A 24,774-nucleotide genomic window follows, 5' to 3' on the forward strand; every position below is an offset into this window, starting at 1 on the left:
CGTGTGTTGAAGCAGCCGGGAGCGAGACAATTTCCCACGCTAAGTTATCGGCTCACATGTTCCAGCAGGTTCTAGATGACGCCTCCACTGCACCACGCTTCCGTTCACTATCACAGCTAAGCAGCTGAGATTATTTTAATTTACTCAGTTCTTACTTAGGAATAGTTGAAACCTAATAATATCTTGAAATTATATATCATTTTTGTGAGCTAAAAATCCAATCATTTCTATAGCCTCATGAAATTTAGATAGGATCAATTTTCTTATCTAACTATTATTTCATATGTCAATGTAGATACTAATATTGTAGATATTTTATTGGTCTCCCATTGAGATCCATGTTACTAACCACTGGTAGTAATGTTAGTCTATCATAGTATCTTGAGGTCTTTTCGCCTCTAATTATTATTGCCCAATTCTTGCAATTACTTATTTATTTACTTCAGTGAACGAACCACACTGAAATGATGCCAGGGGTACAATAGTCTTTTAGCATATTACCCCCCATTTTGGATGAGAGAATTTGATTCATAAATTACAGTCTCTTAATATTCAATATAATATTAATCAATAATATCCATAGGACTTCATGGATTCTATCCATAAAGTCCTTTATATCCATAGGAGTTCATGGATTTAATAGTAAACCACTTGCTCTACCCAGTTTCCACTTTTCCTTTAAAAAGTGGTGGTCCTTCGCAGCTATCGAAAATTAGCATCAATTTAAATGATTTACATGAGTCACGTTTTCCCACAAGTGGGCTCGTGGGCAGGCAGGTGAACTGGCTGGCTATTGGGTGAGCCGGTGAACTGACTGGCTAGTGAGCGAGCAGGTGAACTGGCTGGCTATTGGGTGAGCCGGTGAACTGACTGGCTAGTGGGTGGGCAGGAAGCCTTGCTGGCTAGTGGGTGGGGCAGGTGAACTAGCTGGCAAATGGGCGGACAGGTTGACAGGCTTTTTTGTGGGTGGGGTAAGTGGTCTGTCTGGCGCAAGGGAGGGCAGGTGGACTGGCTGGCTAGTGGGAGGCCCGTGAACTATTTTGCTAGTGTCCTGGCAGTTGGAAATTCTAGCTAGTGAGCTGGTAGGTGGATTGTCTGGCTAGTGGGCGTGCAGGTGGACTGGCTGGCTAGTGGGCTAGCAGGTGATCTTTCTGGGTAGTGAGCGAGAAGCTGGACTGGCTGGCTAGTAGGCGGGCTAGTGGACTGGCAAGAGAGCTGGTTGGCTAGAGGGTGAGCAGGTGAACTAGCTATCTAGTGAGCGTGCATGTAGGATGCAGGCAAGTGGGCGAGCATGTGGACTGTCTGCCTAATGGGTGGGAAGGTGGACTGCCTCGCTAGTGGGTGGGTAGGTGGACTGACTGGCTAGTGGGCAAGAAGGTGGACTGTCTGGCTTGAGGATGAGAAGGTGGACTGACTGGGTAGTGGGCGAGCAGGTGGACTGTTTGGCTAGTGCGTGGAAAGGTGGACTGTCTGGCTAGTTTTTGGGCAGATGGACTGGCTGGCTAATGGGCAGACAGGTGGACTGGCTGGCAAGTGGGCGGATAGGTTGACTAGGTGGATAGCAGGCGGGTAGTTGGACTAGCTAGGTATTGGGTGGGCAGGTGGATTATCTGGCTAGTGGGGGAAAAGGTGGACTGGCTCGCTATTGGGCGGGCAGGTTGACTGGATGAAAAGTGGGCGGACAGGTGGACTGCCTGACTAGTGGGAGGGCAGGTGTACTAGCTGGCTCGTGGGCGGACAGGTGGATTGGCTGGCTAGGTGGCGGGCAGGTGACCTGTCTGGCTAGTGCGCGGGAAGGTGGACTGGCTGGCTAATATGTGGGCAGTAGGAATGGCTGGCAAGTGGGTGGACTTGTACTGGCTGGCTAGAGGGTTGGCAGGATGCCTCACTGCATAGTTTGCCTGGAGGTGGACTGGCTGACTTGTGGGCGGGCAGATGGAATTGCTGAGTAGTGAGCGGTCATGTAGACTGTCTGTCTAGTGGGAGGGAAGGTGGACTGTCATGCTAGTGGGCTGGCACGTGGACTGGCTTGCTAGTGAACATGCAGGTGGACTGTCTGGCCAGTGGGTGGGCAAGTGGACTGTCTGGTCAGTGGGTGGGCAGATGAACTGGCAAGCTAGTAGGTTGGCAGGAGGACTTGCTGGCTAGTGGGTGGACAATTAGGCTGGCTGGCTAATGGGTGCACAGGTGGACTGTCTGTGTGGTGGTCTGGTAGGTGGACTGTTTTGGTAATGGGCTGGCAGATGGACTGGCTGGCTAGTTGTAGGGTAGGTGGACTGTCTGGCAATTGGGAAGGAATGTTGACTGGCTGACTAGTGGGCCGGCAGGTTTACAGGATGGCTAGCGGGCGGGTAGTTGGACTAATTAGCTATTGGGAAGTTAGGAGGATGTTCTGGCTTGTGGGAGGGCAGGTGTTCTGGCTGACTAGTGGGCAGGCAGATGGAATGACTGGCTAGTGGGCGGGCATGTGAACTGGCTGTCTAATGGGCGTGTAGTTGGACAAGCTGGCTATTTGATGGACAAGTGGACTATCTGTTTTTTTTGTGGGGGGGGGGGGCAGGTTAACTGGCTTGCTAGTGGGCGGGCAGGTGGACTGGCTGGCCAGTGGGCCGGCCGTTTGATTGGTGGGCTAGTGGGAGGGCAGGTAACTGGCAAGCTAGTGGGTGAGCAGGTAAACTAGCTGACTAGTGAGCATGTAGGTGGACTGCCTGTCTAATGGGTGGACAGGTGTACTGGTTTGCATGTGGACGGACGTGTGATCTGGTTGGTTACGTGGTTGGACAGGTGGGCTGTTTGGCTGGTGGTGTTGGAAATTTCCAACACTGATACATTACTATTGTATCATAATACATCACTATTGTATGCTAAGTACAGTAACTATTAACTCTACTAACTGTAGTGCTAACATAAATTAATATTTCTTTATCTGATCATTTATTACTGAAATTCTCACGACATCGAGAGGCAGGATTGCGTCAGATAATGTCTATCTAAACATATTTATTACCAATATGTTAGAGAATTGAATATGGTTCTCCAATTTTATCAGTATTCCATACGATAAATAACTACAGATAATATAACTCCTAATGATCCAACAACCGAGAGTTATTACCTAAGATTATCACTAAATAACAGTTTTATCTGTTACATACGAACGCTATGGCGGAAATAGAAATTCTCTCCATTTCTCGATTAACACCATTTAACGAGAATATAGATATTATTTAATTCCCTACAACTGCAACCCTGTTCTCATTAACGCATTACGTAAAGTTATTAAGCGAAAAGAATCTTCTATCCGTTATTAAATTCTATTGCGAATGCTTGAGGAGGGTTGAGGGAAGGAGGCGTGGAGACGTCACTTGCGCTTCAACTGGAGAGCGTGACGCCATCAAAGTACATCGTGCGTCCAGGGAGAATCGAATTTCCATCAATTCTACGATAGGCCCTTGCAGTTAATCGGCCTAGGAGCATGCAATTGCTCCAGTAGCAATCTAAGGATTGCTTCGGTGGACAACCAGCAGGTTAAGTGCCCTAGTATTATTTATATTATGAGATCTCTGTATAATTTTTCTGTGTACTGTCCATCGTCACACCGCATGACCTCCCCAAACAACAAGTACGTCCACAAGGAATTAATTCTATTCCTTCTATTGAATAGTGATGATACAGGATATTTGGTGTAAACAATTGGTACATTTAATTGGAATTTCAGCTTGTGTTAAAAGCGGTCGTGGTCCTCTCACTTTCCCACACCACACTTGGGCACACGTGTTACAGCAAGTACCAGACGACGCCATCACACCTCTACTTCTCCATTCACTATCACAGCTAAGCAGCTGAATCCTTTTCCAGTTATTTTTCTCTCCTCAAGTGACGTTGATAATTAATCACCAGTCAGGAATATTTCGTTTATATGATTTGAGACATCTAGTACAATTTGATAACCTCATGAAATTTAAATGAGAATGGTTTCTTATTTAACCATCATATAATATTCTTGTTACTAACCAATTTGTTTAATGCTTATTTGTACATAACTTAGTAAGAATTACTAATTTTATTCGAGGAAGAACCAGCCTCGATGAAGCGTAATGGAAGTAATTTACTTCTGGTATTAACCCCCCATTTTGTGAAGGAAGGAAAGTTTATTTTCGAACATTAATTTAATATACAGTCCATTGAGATTTGAAGTATAACTCTTAATAGGTCTATTATCTATAAACACTGGTATTTCAATCCTTGTCTACGATTCCTTTATCTGTTTCCCTTTTCAGTAAAAATAGGGTGGTCCTTCGATTAATTTAAATTAAACTATTAATTAAACATCAATCAATAAATAGAGAGTAAGCTTTCTTCCCAACACAAATATATGGTCCTTATCGAACCGGATATATTACAATTAATACCATAATCATAACTAATTACCATGTGTAATAATCTAGGCTAACCACATTTTATTAATTGTGGCTACTGGCGGAGTACCACATAGGTCAGCCTAATACACACCAATTTATTTGCTGCTTATACCTCATGTATAAAGTATCACTGGTGGGACACAGTCAATTACCCACAACACTCAGACCTATACCTCACACTGAGGTAAGAATCTTCATGTTACCAGGAGCAACAGCTCACAATTTCTATAATAACTCCACATTAACACCTGCGTTAGAGTAGCCTCACCATCCAACTATTATTTATCTAGGTGGTAATGACATCCGTCCTACTCGACACCCAGATGAGGTAATTAATCACCTTAAAACAATAATTTCTTCATTTAAACTTGTTAGGAGTTCAGTAGTATTGACATTGGTGAAACCTCGCCAACTAAGCAATAATAACCGCTGGGGAGCGAGTCTAGAATATTACCAAAGTGCTGCCAAATATATAAATTTTCGACTGAGGAAGAGAGTACGATTGGATGCCACTTACATTCAATTTACAGCCAGACCATATAGGCAAAACCTGGCAAGAGACTGTCAGGTGAGTCTAGGTCACATGTAGTTGACAAGTTAGTCAACACAATCAATCACCATAAAAGGCTGTAGCTAGCAAGCCAAAATTAACTGTACATATTTGTATTTTCACCTGTGTGTGCAAGTGCACATTTATATAAACTATAAAATCTAAAAAAACAAAAACATAGCACAACTATATATTTACATTATTTCACCATAATTTAATTTATGCCAACCTTTATTAGGTAGGAATATAGGCTGTGTTTGTGCTGAGTTTTGCACAAATGCAGACTAAATAACTTTCTTTAGTAGAAACCCTTTCAACTAGTCTTGGACTAGTCAGTAGTGCTTACATTATTCATTCTTGTGCTGATCCTACCATGGGTGGGATTCAAACTTCATAGTAACTCTGATTAGAGTATATACATAATAATTATTTTGTATATGAATTTTGAGTGCTGCTGAATGATGCCTATTACATCTAATGGTGATAATGAAGAGCTAGCCAGAAGAAAGTTTAATGGTGACATTCAAATACTGCCCAAAATCCTTAGCTACTTATTGTTAGGTAGGTACATTTAACCTCGAGTGAGGAAGAGTTCAATTTAGCCAGATTAATTTAGGCTATATTCAATTTACTTGTCGACTAATGAGCAAGTACCCAAGATACATTAGCAATACTTATTCAAGTCCTATGAAACTTGGACTTAAAGCCATCATGGCTACTCCTGAACAGTTAAGGAGAACCTATATTGACATTAAAGGTCATTTAACCAGACTGATTAATAAGTCTGATAATTTGTCTAAAGCAACTCCCATTGATTACCATCAATTAGAAACATCATTGAGAGTAGCTGATCTCAAATTTGATCAAGTCAGATCTACAATCCAGTCTTATCTCAACATACTGAATGCAGCTGAAACTGATCCTAATGAAATAGATCAAACTCTAGCAGAAATTTCTCAGTATGAAGATGAGACTCAAGATAAACTTAATGTACTATCCAATATAGTAAATCAACATAAATCCAATGCAAATAATACTATGTCGTAATCCAGTAATCAATTACCTGAGGTTCGTCTACCTACTTTAGACTTGCCTACATTTGCAGAGCTGGATGAAGAAAATTGGGACACATTTTGGACTTCATTTGAAGTTCATATACATAAAAAAACCTTCTCTTGACAGAGTTTCTAAATTATCTTACCTAATCAGTTTTCTCAAAGGGGAGGCTAAAAAAGTCATAAATAACCTAGCTCTCACTGCAAGTAATTATGAGGAAGCTATAAAACTACTAAAGTTGAACTATTGCAACAAGGAGTTGAGTATAGCTAACCTGTATTACCAGTTACTGGATCTGAATGCGCCAAGTAACCGACCAGACTCACTTCAAAGCTTCAGGCTAGAAGTAGAGTCTCTAGTGAAGGCCTTAGGTACTAAAGTTGATGTACCAGCCTCCGAATGGTCAATTAAGTTACTTTTTCAGAGGAAATTCCCTCGAAATATTTTAGCAGAAATCTGCTCGCACTATAAAACCAAGTTTCTCACTCTCGAGCAAATATTCGAGGGACTGAGAATAACGGTTAACAGGTTGAAAACTCATGATAAGATTAAACCTCAGTCTAAACAACCTAACCTTGACAACTCAGTCAAACCCAAATCGACTTTGAATAAGTCCAATAAATTCAAACCTAAGACTGCTCCATCCACTGGGAAAAGGAGTGGAAGTGTAGGTATTTATTCAGTATCTCCCTCTGACGTTGCAACTGATGTATCTACTAAAAGTACAAACTCAGCAAGAGCGAGAAAGTGTCTGTTGTGTGAACAAGAACATGCCACCTACAAATGCAGTGTTTATCCTAACTTTAATACCAGGATTAAACGGCTACAAGAGTTACACGGATGCACCAAGTGCATGGGTTCTCATGATCCAAGAAATGTGTAGTACATCTACGGTTGTGCAGTAGATGCAACAAAGGTGTGCATCATTATGCCTTATGTAGAAAAAACTTCTTCACAATCTGTGACACCTAGGGAGGATTCTATGAATTTTACCACAGTACAATATTGCAAGGTACACCAAGAAATAAATGTACTTGCTACTGAGTCAGGCAATAATACTACTCTGCCTACAGCTCAACTCAAACTAATTAATAGGAAGTCTAGAGTTAACACTAGAGGTCTCTTTGATCAAAGATCACAGAAAACTTTCATCACACAACAATTAGTCGAACAGTTGAAATTAAAACCTGCCAAAAGTGTGAAACTGAATATCTCTGGGTTCTTGACTAATAGTGGACCTCGTGAATACCAAGTAGCCAAGGTGTTGGTGAGACTTGGATCTTCCACTAGTCCAATACAAACGGTGGTAGTAGATAAACTTCCTTCAGACCTGCAGGTCACAGGACTAGCTCGCACTGCAAGATATCTCAGACGTAACCGCATGAGGCTAGCGGATTACAAAATAAATTCTGACTGCCTAACAGATGTTGGTATCCTAATAGGCGCTGACTATTATTACAAATTTATAACAGGATGCACCAGACAACACGGAATGAATTTGTTGTCATCTGCTGGAGGTAAATTGCTTACTGGACCGGTGCTTTCCATCAAAAAAACTGCGTCAAGCAACAAACAAACTAACAATTCAATAGTGGCATGACTAGGCTTGGAACAGTCACCCCTACATTTCAGAGAAATATCTGAAGATAATGAGTCTGATCCACCTGTATTTCGTCTGTGGGATTTAGACACTTTCGGTATTGTCCCTGATAAACCAAGTCCTGATGATGCGTGAACTTACCAGCAATATCTGAACACAGTTGTCTATAAAGACAAACAATACTGGGTGAGACTGCCATGGAAGTTGAATCATCCACAACTTCCAGCTAATTATCACATGGCAGCTTTTCAATTACAGTCTCAATTAATACAGCTGAAGAAACAGCCAGATAAATTGAACATGTATCATCAATTAATTCAACAACAACTCCACAATAAATTTATCGAAGTTGTTGATAATGATGACCGAAAAACAGGTCACTATTTACCCCATCACGCTGTGGTGAAAGATTGATTGAAGACACCAATACGTATCGTTTTCAACTGTAGTGCCAAAGTGAAGGCAAACAGCGTGTCCTTGAATGAATGTCTCCAAACGGGACCTAGCCTGACACAAATGTTACACGACGTATTGTTACGATTCCATACTGGTATTTTCGCTTATACTGCTGATATCAGTAAAGCTTTCCTTAGAGTAGGCTTACAAGAGGAGGATCGTAATTACACCAAATTTCTCTGGATTAAGGACCCACTGGATCCTGACAGTGACGTCGTAACCTACAAGTTTGCCTCTGTGCTATTCGGTGCAACTTCTTCACCGTTTCTACTTCAAGCCACATTAGATACACATTTGTAGAAGTCAGACAGCCCTTATAAAGCAGAGATTAGTGACAACTTGTATGTCAATAATTTCCAGGGAACTACTAATGACACATCCAAATTGGTAGAAATCTACCATGAGGCTAACCGTGAGTTGTTTGGAGCCAATATGCCACTACAATCATGGGCCTCAAACAACAAATCATTAAACCAAATAATCGAGAAAGAATTTTCAGGTTATCGGGTGCCTAATCAATTAAAAGGTTCTGGGCGTGGAATGGAACACAGTTACAGACGAGATGAATGTCAAATCAGTACAAACCAACAATTCAAACCTTTCCATGAGAAAATTACTCTCGTATGTAAGTCAACCATTTGACCCTTTGGGCTTACTTAGCCCTATTTTAATAAGGGGCAAACTCCTCATGCAGGAATGCTGGCAGAAACATATGGGATGGGATGATCTGTTGCCAATTGAGTTGCAAGATAAATGGCAAATACTCACAACGGATTTCAATCAATTAGGTGTTTTGAAATTTCCTCGTAATGCCTCAGGACAAAACTTACCCACAAATTTGCACGTCTTTTGCAATGCCTCTGGCAAAGCGTATGGCACTGCAGCCTACTTAGTCAATAATGTACAATCATTTTTACTCACATCTAAAGCAAGAGTTGCTTTAAGAAGAGATCTTTACCTCAAATGGAGTTAACTGCATTGCTGGTGGGAGTACGATTGGCTCATTGCCTGACCAAGACACTCAATAATATTCACTTTGGTGAAATCGTTGTGTGGTCAGACAATGAGGCAGTCTTACAATGGGTAAAAAATAATAATAAAATTCCCTACGTTAGTAATCGTGTTAGGGAAATTCATGAATTATCTGCGGGATACAAATTCAGACATGTCCCCACCAAGGACAATCCTGCAGATTACCAATCAAGAGGCTTAACATTAAAACAGCTAATCAAGTTTTCGATGTGGTTTAATGGACCTTCATGGCTTGTTAGTTTTCAGTGGCCTAAACAGAAACCACAAGTCATAGTGACCAGTATCACTACTCCCATGAAAGACCCAGAACCTCATCGAATCTCAGCTATTAATCCTCACAATTGTTCCAACTTGAGTAAGTTATTAAGAGTGACAGCACATGTGTTTGATTTTCTTGCTAAGATAGGAATCAGACATAAGTTTCCCAATCCTATCCTGTATTGGATCAAACGTGCACAACAAGAGGTGTATGGAAGTGAATATGAAAATCTTCCAGATAAATTAACCAAGTCTCTAGGTATCTGGTATGATACCAACACTCATAATATATTAAGGTGTGGAAGACGTCTGCTTCATGCAGAAATTCATTTGGATACAAAGAATCCGATCCTTCTACCACGTCACCACATTATTACGAAACTTCTAGTTTTACACCATCGTCAATATAATACTTTACATGGTGGAGTGTTAGACACTCTCACCGACTTGAGACAGAAATATTGGCTTCCCCAAGGTCGTCAAACTGTCAAATCACTCATTAAGTCCTGTGTAATCTGCAAAAGATACGACACTCGAGTGTGTCCTTACCCAGGACCTCCACCACTCCCTAAAGAGAGAGTAGTCCATCTTCGTCCCTCTGAGACCACTGGTGTCGATTACAAAGGAGCCTTACTTCTCACTGGCACTCCAGATAAGGTACCAGTGAAGGCTTATATTTGCCTCTTCACGTGTGCAACCACACGAGGCGTACATTTAGAAGTGACTTCAGACTTGAGTGCAGAAGCCTTCATCCAAGCCTTTCGTAGATTTGCAGCTCGCAGATCCTGTCCCAAACTAATGATATCCGATAATGGTTCAAATTTTGTGGCAGGAGAAGCCTGCCTACGAGAGATATGGAATCATCCAAGTGCAGTCTGTCATGCAGAGACGACAATGCCACTGGAAATTTATAGCTCCCAGAGCCCCCTGGCAAGGTGGGTTCTACGAACGTATGATAGGGACTGTCAAGAAATGTTTAAGGAAGACCTTGCATCGACAGAAAATTAGTTTCTCTGAACTACAAACACTCGTTGTAGAAATTGAGGTGCGAGTCAACAACCACCCCTTAACTTACCTATTAGATGACTACTCACAGAGAGAACCCCTGAGTCCCTCACATTTAATACATGGAGGCCTGCTGAGCCCTCTGATACCTTTGGCAGAAGAGGATCCAGTTGGCCCTTCCCATGTGACTTGGAGTGATTTAGTGGAAAGTTACCAACATCTCTCGAGAGTAATTGAAAGGTGGAATGAGGTGGGGACTCGAGAGTACCTCACAGCTCTACGAGAGTACCACTATGGAGCTTCAAGCCCCTATAATAAAGTTCAACTCAAACCAGGAGACCTAGTGTTGATTGACAGTGATGGTCCCAGGACAGAATGGCCTATAGGCAAGATTGTCTCTATTCACCCAGATCACCAAGACATCCTGAGAGTAGTACGGGTTTTGTGCCGAGGCATTACTACCCTAAAAACATTAGAGAAGTTGGTACCTCTCGAATTAGCAGAACAAGAGTGTTTAACAGAACCAACTTCACCTACAGTTTCTGAGGACAACAATTCTGATCCACGGAGCACACGCCCACTTAGAGCCGCTGCTCATCAATGTAAACGGAAACTACAGGCCTATTATAGCTCTGACTAGGAGCAAATAATTTACCATCCAATTTTAGGTAGTCATGATGATACCGTGTGGTGATGTCTCGTAACAAATCAGTTACAAGTCACAATGACCCAGGACATTCACCTCACGGTGGATTCTCAGTTACCTTGAATTGTATAATTTAATCATTAATTTGTTTATGTAGGCTATCAACTATACCATTATTCCATCTAGAGAATCTATGAGTTTACAAAACTTTAAGACTTAGTAAGACTGTTACATGTCATTGCGATACCAGTCACTGAGTACATTGTAGGCTTTAGTAGTTATTAACTTTAGATGATTTTTCATTCAATGTTCTACATTTAACTTTAATTTCTTTTATAAGACTTAATGTCTTATCTGTCTTTGACAAATACGGGACATCTGTTATGTGTGTACTAACGTATTAACATTAAATTAACTTCGGGATAGGTACGTCAGTACTCAATATTGAACTGCGACTCAAGTTATTCCCCCCGGAGATATGTTGCAAATTTCCAACACTGATACATTACTGTTTTGTCATAATACATCACTATCATATGCTAAGTACAGTAACTATTAACTGTAGTGCTAACATAAATTAATATTTCTTTATCTGATCATTTATTACTGAAATTCTCATGACATCGAGAGGCAGGATTGCATCAGATAATGTCTATCTAAACATATTTATTACTAATATGTTAGAGAATTGAATATGGTTCTCTAATTTTATCAATATTCCATACGATAAATAACTACAGATAATATAACTCCTAATGATCCAACAACCGAGAGTTATTACCTAAGATTATCACTAAATAACAGTTTTATCTGTTACATACGAACGCTATGGCGGAAATAGAAATTCTCTCCATTTCTCGATTAACACCATTTAACGAGAATATAGATATTATTTAATTCCCTACAATTGCAACCCTGTTCTCATTAACGCATTACGTAAAGTTATTAAGCGAAAAGAATCTTCTATCCGTTATTAAATTCTATTGCGAATGCTTGAGGAGGGTTGAGGGAAGGAGGCGTGGAGACGCCACTTGCGCTTCAACTGGAGAGCGTGACGCCATCAAAGTACATCGTGCGTCCAGGGAGAATCGAATTTCCATCAATTCTACGATAGGCCCTTGCAGTTAATCGGCCTAGGAGCATGCAATTGCTCCAGTAGCAATCTAAGGATTGCTTCGGTGGACAACCAGCAGGTTAAGTGCCCTAGTATTATTTATATTATGAGATCTCTGTATAATTTTTCTGTGTACTGTCCATCATCACACCGCATGACCTCCCCAAACAACAAGTACGTCCACAAGGAATTAATTCTATTCCTTCTATTGAATAGTGATGATACAGGATATTTGGTGTAAACAATTGGTACATTTAATTGGAATTTCAGCTTGTGTTAAAAGCGGTCGTGGTCCTCTCACTTTCCCACGCTACGTTCGGGCACACGTGTTACAGCAAGTACCAGACGACGCCATCACACCTCTATTTCTCCATTCACTATCACAGCTAAGCAGCTGAATCCTTTTCCAGTTATTTTTCTCTCATTAAGTGACGTTGATAATTAATCACCAGTCAGGAATATTTCGTTTATATGATTTGAGACATCTAGTACAATTTGATAACATCATGAAATTTAAATGAGAATGGTTTCTTATTTAACCATCATATAATATTCTTGTTACTAACCAATTTCTTTAATGCTTATTTGTACATAACTTATTAAGAATTACTAATTTTATTCGAGGAAGAACCAGTCTCGATGAAGCGTACTGGGAGTATTTTACTTCTGGTATTAACCCCCCATTTTGTGAAGGAAGGAAAGTTTATTTTCGAACATTAATTTAATATACAGTCCATTAAGATTTGAAGTATAACTCTTAATAGTTCCATTATCTATAAGCACTGGTATTTCAATCCTTATCTACGATTCCTTTATCTGTTTCCCTTTTCAGTAAAAATAGGGTGGTCCTTCGATTAATTTAAATTAATCTATTAATTAAACATCAATCAATAAATAGAGAGTAAGCTTTCTTCCCAACACAAATATATGGTCCTTATCGAACCGGATATATTACAATTAATACCATAATCATAACTAATTACCATGTGTAATAATCTAGGCTAACCACATTTTATTAATTGTGGCTACTGGCGGAGTACCACATAGGTCAGCCTAATACACACCAATTTATTTGCTGCTTATACCTCATGTATAAAGTATCACTGGTGGGACACAGTCAATTACCCACAACACTCAGACCTATACCTCACACTGAGGTAAGAATCTTCATGTTACCAGGAGCAACAGCTCACAATTTCTATAATAACTCCACATTAACACCTGCGTTAGAGTAGCCTCACCATCCAACTATTATTTATCTAGGTGGTAATGACATCCGTCCTACTCGACACCCAGATGAGGTAATTAATCACCTTAAAACAATAATTTCTTCATTTAAACTTGTTAGCAGTTCAGTAGTATTGACATTGGTGAAACCTCGCCAACTAAGCAATAATAACCGTTGGGGAGCGAGTCTAGAATATTACCAAAGGGCTGCCAAATATATATAAATTTTCGACTGAGGAAGAGAGTACGATTGTATGCCACTTACATTCAATTTACAGCCAGACTATATAGGCAAAACCTGGCAAGAGATGGTGTACGCCTGTCAGGTGAGTCTAGGTCACATGTAGTTGACAAGTTAGTCAACACAATCAATCACCATAAAAGGCTGTGGCTAGCAAGCCAAAATTACCTGTACATATTTATATTTTCACCTGTGTGTGCAAGTGCACATTTATATAAACTATAAAATCTAAAAAAACAAAAACACAGCACAACTATATATTTACATTATTTCACCATAAATTAATTTATGCCAACCTTTATTAGGTAGGAATTTAGGCTGTGATTGTGCTGAGTTTTGCACAAATGCAGACTAAATAACTTTTTTTAGTAGAAACCCTTTCAACTAGTCTTGGACTAGTCAGTAGTGCTTACATTATTCATTCTTGTGCTGATCCTACCATGGGTGGGATTCAAACTTCATAGTAACTCTGATTAGAGTATATACATAATAATTATTTTGTATATGAATTTTGAGTGCTGCTGAATGATGCCTATTACATCTAATGGTGATAATGAAGAGCTAGCCAGAAGAAAGTTTAATGGTGACATTCAAATACTGCCCAAAATCCTTAGCTACTTATTGTTAGGTAGGTACATTTAACCTCGAGTGAGGAAGAGTTCAATTTAGCGAGATTAATTTAGGCTATATTCAATTTACTTGTCGACTAATGGGCAAGTACCCAAGATACATTAGCAATACTTATTCAAGTCCTATGAAACTTGGACTTAAAGCCATCATGGCTACTCCTGAACAGTTAAGGAGAACCTATATTGACATTAAAGGTCATTTAACCAGACTGATTAATAAGTCTGATAATTTGTCTAAAGCAACTCCCATTGATTGCCATCAATTAGAAACATCATTGAGAGTAGCTGGTCTCAAATTTGATCAAGTCAGATCTAATACCAGTCTTATCTCAACATACTGAATGCAGCTGAAACTGATCCTAATGAAATAGATCAAACTCTAGCAGAAATTTCTCAGTATGAAGATGAGACTCAAGATAAACTTAATGTACTATCCAATATAGTAAATCAACATAAATCCAATGCAAATAATACTATGTCTCAATCCAGTAATCAATTACCTGAGGTTCGTCTGCCTACTTTAGACTTGCCTACATTTGCAGAGCTGGATGAAGAAAATTGGGACACTTTTTGGACTTCATTTGAAGTTCATATACATAAAAAAACCTTCTCTTGACAGAGTTTTTAAATTCTCTTACCTAATCAGTCTTCTCAAAGGGGAGGCTAAAAAGGTCATAAATAACCTAGCTCTCACTGCAAGTAATTATGAGGAAGCTATAAAACTACTAAAGTTGAACTATTGCAACAAGGAGTTGAGTATAGCTAACCTGTATTACCAGTTACTGGATCTGAATGCACCAAGTAACCGACCAGACTCACTTCAAAGCTTCAGGCTAGAAGTAGAGTCTCTAGTGAAGGCCTTAGGTACTAAAGTTGATGTACCAGGCTCCGAATGGTCAATTAAGTTACTTTTTCAGAGGAAATTCCCTCGAAATATTTTAGCAGAAATCTGCTCGCACTATAAAACCAAGTTTCTCACTCTCGAGCAAATATTCGAGGGACTGAGAATAACGGTTAACAGGTTGAAAACTCATGATAAGATTAAACCTCAGTCTAAACAACCTAACCTTGACAACTCAGTCAAACCCAAATCGACTTTGAATAAGTCCAATAAATTCAAACCTAAGACTGCTCCATCCACTGGGAAAAGGAGTGGAAGTGTAGGTATTTATTCAGTATCTCCCTCTGACGTTGCAACTGATGTATCTACTAAAAGTACAAACTCAGCAAGAGCGAGAAAGTGTCTGTTGTGTGAACAAGAACATGCCACCTACAAATGCAGTGTTTATCCTAACTTTAATACCAGGATTAAACGGCTACAAGAGTTACACGGATGCACCAAGTGCATGGGTTCTCATGATCCAAGAAATGTGTAGTACATCTACGGTTGTGCAGTAGATGCAACAAAGGTGTGCATCATTATGCCTTATGTAGAAAAAACTTCTTCACAATCTGTGACACCTAGGGAGGATTCTATGAATTTTACCACAGTACAATATTGCAAGGTACACCAAGAAATAAATGTACTTGCTACTGAGTCAGGCAATAATACTACTCTGCCTACAGCTCAACCTAATTAATAGGAAGTCTAGAGTTAACACTAGAGGTCTCTTTGATCAAAGATCACAGAAAACTTTCATCACACAACAATTAGTCGAACAGTTGAAATTAAAACCTGCCAAAAGTGTGAAACTGAATATCTCTGGGTTCTTGACTAATAGTGGACCTCGTGAATACCAAGTAGCCAAGGTGTTGGTGAGACTTGGATCTTCCACTAGTCCAATACAAACGGTGGTAGTAGATAAACTTCCTTCAGACCTGCAGGTCACAGGACTAGCTCGCACTGCAAGATATCTCAGACGTAACCGCATGAGGCTAGCGGATTACAAAATAAATTCTGACTGCCTAACAGATGTTGGTATCCTAATAGGCGCTGAGTATTATTACAAATTTATAACAGGATGCACCAGACAACACGGAATGAATTTGTTGTCATCTGCTGGAGGTAAATTGCTTACTGGACCGGTGCTTTCCATCAAAAAAACTGCGTCAAGCAACAAACAAACTAACAATTCAATAGTGGCATGACTAGGCTTGGAACAGTCACCCCTACATTTCAGAGAAATATCTGAAGATAATGAGTCTGATCCACCTGTATTTCGTCTGTGGGATTTAGACACTTTCGGTATTGTCCCTGATAAACCAAGTCCTGATGATGCGTGAACTTACCAGCAATATCTGAACACAGTTGTCTATAAAGACAAACAATACTGGGTGAGACTGCCATGGAAGTTGAATCATCCACAACTTCCAGCTAATTATCACATGGCAGCTTTTCAATTACAGTCTCAATTAATACAGCTGAAGAAACAGCCAGATAAATTGAACATGTATCATCAATTAATTCAACAACAACTCCACAATAAATTTATCGAAGTTGTTGATAATGATGACCGAAAAACAGGTCACTATTTACCCCATCACGCTGTGGTGAAAGATTGATTGAAGACACCAATACGTATCGTTTTCAACTGTAGTGCCAAAGTGAAGGCAAACAGCGTGTCCTTGAATGAATGTCTCCAAACGGGACCTAGCCTGACACAAATGTTACACGACGTATTGTTACGATTCCATACTGGTATTTTCGCTTATACTGCTGATATCAGTAAAGCTTTCCTTAGAGTAGGCTTACAAGAGGAGGATCGTAATTACACCAAATTTCTCTGGATTAAGGACCCACTGGATCCTGACAGTGACGTCGTAACCTACAAGTTTGCCTCTGTGCTATTCGGTGCAACTTCTTCACCGTTTCTACTTCAAGCCACATTAGATACACATTTGTAGAAGTCAGACAGCCCTTATAAAGCAGAGATTAGTGACAACTTGTATGTCAATAATTTCCAGGGAACTACTAATGACACATCCAAATTGGTAGAAATCTACCATGAGGCTAACCGTGAGTTGTTTGGAGCCAATATGCCACTACAATCATGGGCCTCAAACAACAAATCATTAAACCAAATAATCGAGAAAGAATTTTCAGGTTATCGGGTGCCTAATCAATTAAAAGGTTCTGGGCGTGGAATGGAACACAGTTACAGACGAGATGAATGTCAAATCAGTACAAACCAACAATTCAAACCTTTCCATGAGAAAATTACTCTCGTATGTAAGTCAACCATTTGACCCTTTGGGCTTACTTAGCCCTATTTTAATAAGGGGCAAACTCCTCATGCAGGAATGCTGGCAGAAACATATGGGATGGGATGATCTGTTGCCAATTGAGTTGCAAGATAAATGGCAAATACTCACAACGGATTTCAATCAATTAGGTGTTTTGAAATTTCCTCGTAATGCCTCAGGACAAAACTTACCCACAAATTTGCACGTCTTTTGCAATGCCTCTGGCAAAGCGTATGGCACTGCAGCCTACTTCGTCAATAATGTACAATCATTTTTACTCACATCTAAAGCAAGAGTTGCTTTAAGAAGAGATCTTTACCTCAAATGGAGTTAACTGCATTGCTGGTGGGAGTACGATTGGCTCATTGCCTGACCAAGACACTCAATAATATTCACTTTGGTGAAATCGTAGTGTGGTCAGACAATGAGGCAGTCTTACAATGGGTAAAAAATAATAATAAAATTCCCTACGTTAGTAATCGTGTTAGGGAAATTCATGAATTATCTGCGGGATACAAATTCAGACATGTCCCCACCAAGGACAATCCTGCAGATTACCAATCAAGAGGCTTAACATTAAAACAGCTAATCAAGTTTTCGATGTGGTTTAATGGACCTTCATGGCTTGTTAGTGTTCAGTGGCCTAAACAGAAACCACAAGTCATAGTGACCAGTATCACTACTCCCATGAAAGACCCAGAACCTCATCGAATCTCAGCTATTAATCCTCACAATTGTTCCAACTTGAGTAAGTTATTAAGAGTGACAGCACATGTGTTTGATTTTCTTGCTAAGATAGGAATCAGACATAAGTTTCCCAATCCTATCCTGTATTGGATCAAACGTGCACAACAAGAGGTGTATGGAAGTGAATATGAAAATCTTCCAGATAAATTAACCAAGTCTCTAGGTATCTGGTATGATACCAACACTCATAATATATTAAGGTGTGGAAGACGTCTGCTTCATGCAGAAATTCATTTGGATACAAAGAATCCGATCCTTCTACCACGTCACCACATTATTACGAAACTTCTAGTTTTACACCATCGTCAATATAATACTTTACATGGTGGAGTGTTAGACACTCTCACCGACTTGAGACAGAAATATTGGCTTCCCCAAGGTCGTCAAACTGTCAAATCACTCATTAAGTCCTGTGTAATCTGCAAAAGATACGACACTCGAGTGTGTCCTTACCCAGGACCTCCACCACTCCCTAAAGAGAGAGTAGTCCATCTTCGTCCCTCTGAGACCACTGGTGTCGATTACAAAGGAGCCTTACTTCTCACTGGCACTCCAGATAAGGTACCAGTGAAGGCTTATATTTGCCTCTTCACGTGTGCAACCACACGAGGCGTACATTTAGAAGTGACTTCAGACTTGAGTGCAGAAGCCTTCATCCAAGCCTTTCGTAGATTTGCAGCTCGCAGATCCTGTCCCAAACTAATGATATCCGATAATGGTTCAAATTTTGTGGCAGGAGAAGCCTGCCTACGAGAGATATGGAATCATCCAAGTGCAGTCTGTCATGCAGAGACGACAATGCCACTGGAAATTTATAGCTCCCAGAGCCCCCTGGCAAGGTGGGTTCTACGAACGTATGATAGGGACTGTCAAGAAATGTTTAAGGAAGACCTTGCATCGACAGAAAATTAGTTTCTCTGAACTACAAACACTCGTTGTAGAAATTGAGGTGCGAGTCAACAACCACCCCTTAACTTACCTATTAGATGACTACTCACAGAGAGAACCCCTGAGTCCCTCACATTTAATACATGGGGGCCTGCTGAGCCCTCTGATACCTTTGGCAGAAGAGGATCCAGTTGGCCCTTCCCATGTGACTTGGAGTGATTTAGTGGAAAGTTACCAACATCTCTCGAGAGTAATTGAAAGGTGGAATGAGGTGGGGACTCGAGAGTACCTCACAGCTCTACGAGAGTACCACTATGGAGCTTCAAGCCCCTATAATAAAGTTCAACTCAAACCAGGAGACCTAGTGTTGATTGACAGTGATGGTCCCAGGACAGAATGGCCTATAGGCAAGATTGTCTCTATTCACCCAGATCACCAAGACATCCTGAGAGTAGTACGGGTTTTGTGCCGAGGCATTACTACCCTAAAAACATTAGAGAAGTTGGTACCTCTCGAATTAGCAGAACAAGAGTGTTTAACAGAACCAACTTCACCTACAGTTTCTGAGGACAACAATTCTGATCCACGGAGCACACGCCCACTTAGAGCCGCTGCTCATCAATGTAAACGGAAACTACAGGCCTATTATAGCTCTGACTAGGAGCAAATAATTTACCATCCAATTTTAGGTAGTCATGATGATACCGTGTGGTGATGTCTCGTAACAAATCAGTTACAAGTCACAATGACCCAGGACATTCACCTCACGGTGGATTCTCAGTTACCTTGAATTGTATAATTTAATCATTAATTTGTTTATGTAGGCTATCAACTATACCATTATTCCATCTAGAGAATCTATGAGTTTACAAAACTTTAAGACTTAGTAAGACTCTTACATGTCATTGCGATACCAGTCACTGAGTACATTGTAGGCTTTAGTAGTTATTAACTTTAGATGATTTTTCATTCAATGTTCTACATTTAACTTTAATTTCTTTTATAAGACTTAATGTCTTATCTGTCTTTGACAAATACGGGACATCTGTTATGTGTGTACTAACGTATTAACATTAAATTAACTTCGGGATAGGTACGTCAGTACTCAATATTGAACTGCGACTCAAGTTATTCCCCCCGGAGATATGTTGCAAATTTCCAACACTGATACATTACTGTTTTGTCATAATACATCACTATCATATGCTAAGTACAGTAACTATTAACTGTAGTGCTAACATAAATTAATATTTCTTTATCTGATCATTTATTACTGAAATTCTCACGACATCGAGAGGCAGGATTGCGTCAGATAATGTCTATCTAAACATATTTATTACTAATATGTTAGAGAATTGAATATGGTTCTCTAATTTTATCAATATTCCATACGATAAATAACTACAGATAATATAACTCCTAATGATCCAACAACCGAGAGTTATTACCTAAGATTATCACTAAATAACAGTTTTATCTGTTACATACGAACGCTATGGCGGAAATAGAAATTCTCTCCATTTCTCGATTAACACCATTTAACGAGAATATAGATATTATTTAATTCCCTACAATTGCAACCCTGTTCTCATTAACGCATTACGTAAAGTTATTAAGCGAAAAGAATCTTCTATCCGTTATTAAATTCTATTGCGAATGCTTGAGGAGGGTTGAGGGAAGGAGGCGTGGAGACGCCACTTGCGCTTCAACTGGAGAGCGTGACGCCATCAAAGTACATCGTGCGTCCAGGGAGAATCGAATTTCCATCAATTCTACGATAGGCCCTTGCAGTTAATCGGCCTAGGAGCATGCAATTGCTCCAGTAGCAATCTAAGGATTGCTTCGGTGGACAACCAGCAGGTTAAGTGCCCTAGTATTATTTATATTATGAGATCTCTGTATAATTTTTCTGTGTACTGTCCATCATCACACCGCATGACCTCCCCAAACAACAAGTACGTCCACAAGGAATTAATTCTATTCCTTCTATTGAATAGTGATGATACAGGATATTTGGTGTAAACAATTGGTACATTTAATTGGAATTTCAGCTTGTGTTAAAAGCGGTCGTGGTCCTCTCACTTTCCCACGCTACGTTCGGGCACACGTGTTACAGCAAGTACCAGACGACGCCATCACACCTCTATTTCTCCATTCACTATCACAGCTAAGCAGCTGAATCCTTTTCCAGTTATTTTTCTCTCATTAAGTGACGTTGATAATTAATCACCAGTCAGGAATATTTCGTTTATATGATTTGAGACATCTAGTACAATTTGATAACCTCATGAAATTTAAATGAGAATGGTTTCTTATTTAACCATCATATAATATTCTTGTTACTAACCAATTTCTTTAATGCTTATTTGTACATAACTTATTAAGAATTACTAATTTTATTCGAGGAAGAACCAGTCTCGATGAAGCGTACTGGGAGTATTTTACTTCTGGTATTAACCCCCCATTTTGTGAAGGAAGGAAAGTTTATTTTCGAACATTAATTTAATATACAGTCCATTAAGATTTGAAGTATAACTCTTAATAGTTCCATTATCTATAAGCACTGGTATTTCAATCCTTATCTACGATTCCTTTATCTGTTTCCCTTTTCAGTAAAAATAGGGTGGTCCTTCGATTAATTTAAATTAATCTATTAATTAAACATCAATCAATAAATAGAGAGTAAGCTTTCTTCCCAACACAAATATATGGTCCTTATCGAACCGGATATATTACAATTAATACCATAATCATAACTAATTACCATGTGTAATAATCTAGGCTAACCACATTTTATTAATTGTGGCTACTGGCGGAGTACCACATAGGTCAGCCTAATACACACCAATTTATTTGCTGCTTATACCTCATGTATAAAGTATCACTGGTGGGACACAGTCAATTACCCACAACACTCAGACCTATACCTCACACTGAGGTAAGAATCTTCATGTTACCAGGAGCAACAGCTCACAATTTCTATAATAACTCCACATTAACACCTGCGTTAGAGTAGCCTCACCATCCAACTATTATTTATCTAGGTGGTAATGACATCCGTCCTACTCGACACCCAGATGAGGAGTCGACTGTTGGCAGCCGTGGAGTGAGGACGTTTCTCGACCCTCCGTGGCTGTTGGAGTTGTTTGCTGTTTTGGTCGCCAGGTGGTGTGGGCGTCATTGCCCTACCAGTTTTGTTGCCTGCCTGGCTGCGTTGACGTGGCAGTTCTGACATGGGGGGCCATCTTCCTCCTGTTCAGCGTGTGAACTCCGTGGGCCTGGAGTTTACTTGTAAGGCTGGTTATCCGACCATCGAGATGGTGATGTGTGACATGCTTCGTGTTCCGGTGGAAGCTGTTTACGGTGTGGAGCTAGTTTCGGCCCATCGGGTTGTTATTAAGTTCGTGGGGGAGGACGAGTACCGGGACTTCCTCCGTCGGTACGAGGGGCGTACGTTGCCGTTGCCAGACGTTGCCGGCTCTGTGGCGATTTCGGACCGCAGTGGTGCCCTGACTTATGTCAGTATCCATGGTGCGCCCCTGGAATTCCCTGATGACCTCCTCCGGCGTTACTTCGGGGGTTTTGGTACTGTTGTCAGCGTGCGGGTGAACACGCTCTCCTCGGGGCGGTATGCTGGGAGGCGTACAAACATTCGCACGTTGGGGATGCGCCTGCGGTCGGATATACCTTCTTCTGTCCGGCTTATGGGGTACTACGTCCGGGTGTATTATGCCCGGCAGCCTCGTACCTGTTTCCGGTGTGGCCTGTTGGGGCATCAGGCTGCCGGATGCTCTGAGGCCCCTGCTGCTCCTGTCAACTTGTTCCGCGACGAGGATTTCCCGCCGCTTCCTCTGGAGGCTGTCTCCGGTGATGTTGATGAGGTGGTGCGCGTCCCGTCTGCTGCTGCAGCTTCCCCGGCGGCGCCTGCCGTTCCTCCGGTTCTTGTCGTCCCTCCTCCGGTTCTTGAGGTACCGTCGGTTGGTCTGCCTGATCCTGTTGCTGTTCCAACTGCTCCCGTGGGCCTTCCTGGAGCTCCCTGTGTGACGTCGCTGTCTTCTCCCTCGTCTTCTGATGCTGCGCCTGGCCCTGTGTCCGTGACTTGGGTCCCGGATGTGCTTGGTGCTGGGGTGACTGCGGAGCCTCCTGCTGTGTGTGGCCCGGTTCCTCCTGTGGTAGAGGCTGCTGCCGTCCTGGCGTCGGTTCCTTCGGCTCGTGGTACCCGTGTTTCTGGGTCACTTACCGGCTCGGACGATATCCGGCCGGTGCCCAAACGTTCCCGGCGTTCGTCTTCTTCCTGGGCCGACGTTGGTGCCTTCAGTGACTGTAGGGCTTCGGATGTTGACAGTGTGGATACGGATGCGTCGATGTCTCCGCGGTTCGTGGTGGCGGAGGTCCATGTGCCTGCCGGTGCTGGTGCCTGTGTCTCGGACGTGCCTTCGGTTCTTTCTCCGCCGGGGGACTCTCCGCAGTGGGGGGTGGTGGCTTCCGCTGCCAGGGATGGTGTGGACTCTGGTGCTGGGCGTGGCCTGGTGGTGACGTTACGGAAGGATGCGCGCCGTCCGGGTTCCCTGCTGTCGTCTGGTGGTGTGCCCGGGGCCGCGGGTACCCCTGTGGTGCGGGTGCGCGTTGGGGCCCTGGGGGACGTGTTGCCGGCGTCTGTGATGCCACCGGGTCACTGGTCGAAGATTGCCGAGTTACTGCTGTCTGACGGACCGGAGTGCTTTCGTGGGGGGCAAGTTCCCTTCCTGTGGGGGCGAGTGGCGACTTCTCGCCTCATGAGTTCTACCATCTGGGTCCCCAGTTTGCAGGTGTTTGTTGCCCCGGTTCCGGATGTTATGGCGTCCCCGGTGGACGGACGCGACCCTTGGCAATGGGTGCTCTGGGAGGCGTTCAATGTAAGATTCCCGCGGGCCAAGTTCCCGGGCAAGTATGCGCTCTGATTTCTTGTGTATTTGCTCTATGACATGCTGTGTGCCCTTCTGGCTGTTTGTTTGCCCTGTTCTGTTATGTGCTTCTGCCTCTCCCTTTGTGCGTAGCTTTGCCGTGTGGCATATTAGTTTCTAGTGCTTGGCGTCACTCGTTTCGCGTTTTGGCTTAGCGTTTCGCCTTTCCTGGCTTTGCGATTCACCCTTCACGGGTACGCCGGGGCGCATCCGATCCCACGATCGTCGTCGCCCCTAACTCAACAACAACAACAACACCCAGATGAGGTAATTAATCACCTTAAAACAATAATTTCTTCATTTAAACTTGTTAGCAGTTCAGTAGTATTGACATTGGTGAAACCTCGCCAACTAAGCAATAATAACCGTTGGGGAGCGAGTCTAGAATATTACCAAAGGGCTGCCAAATATATATAAATTTTCGACTGAGGAAGAGAGTACGATTGTATGCCACTTACATTCAATTTACAGCCAGACCATATAGGCAAAACCTGGCAAGAGATGGTGTACGCCTGTCAGGTGAGTCTAGGTCACATGTAGTTGACAAGTTAGTCAACACAATCAATCACCATAAAAGGCTGTGGCTAGCAAGCCAAAATTACCTGTACATATTTATATTTTCACCTGTGTGTGCAAGTGCACATTTATATAAACTATAAAATCTAAAAAAACAAAAACACAGCACAACTATATATTTACATTATTTCACCATAAATTAATTTATGCCAACCTTTATTAGGTAGGAATTTAGGCTGTGATTGTGCTGAGTTTTGCACAA

General features: G+C 41.5%; 1 protein-coding gene across 1 annotated transcript in view; it reads left to right on the forward strand.

Annotated features, from left to right (window-relative positions):
- The first annotated feature begins 2,001 nt into the window (after positions 1-2,001).
- The window catches only part of LOC138357710 (uncharacterized), a 37,472-nt gene continuing 14,699 nt past the window's right edge, over positions 2,002-24,774 (forward strand). Inside the window, exons 1-7 of the mRNA XM_069314697.1 lie at positions 2,002-2,119; positions 5,774-6,014; positions 7,261-7,457; positions 8,475-8,708; positions 14,583-14,740; positions 15,802-16,153; positions 17,171-17,404. Coding sequence (XP_069170798.1) covers positions 2,002-2,119; positions 5,774-6,014; positions 7,261-7,457; positions 8,475-8,708; positions 14,583-14,740; positions 15,802-16,153; positions 17,171-17,404 — 1,534 coding nt within the window. The remainder of the gene's footprint in view (positions 2,120-5,773; positions 6,015-7,260; positions 7,458-8,474; positions 8,709-14,582; positions 14,741-15,801; positions 16,154-17,170; positions 17,405-24,774) is intronic.

This window comes from Procambarus clarkii, chromosome 79 (genome assembly GCF_040958095.1).
Source record: "Procambarus clarkii isolate CNS0578487 chromosome 79, FALCON_Pclarkii_2.0, whole genome shotgun sequence".
Taxonomy (NCBI): Eukaryota; Metazoa; Arthropoda; class Malacostraca; order Decapoda; family Cambaridae; genus Procambarus; species Procambarus clarkii.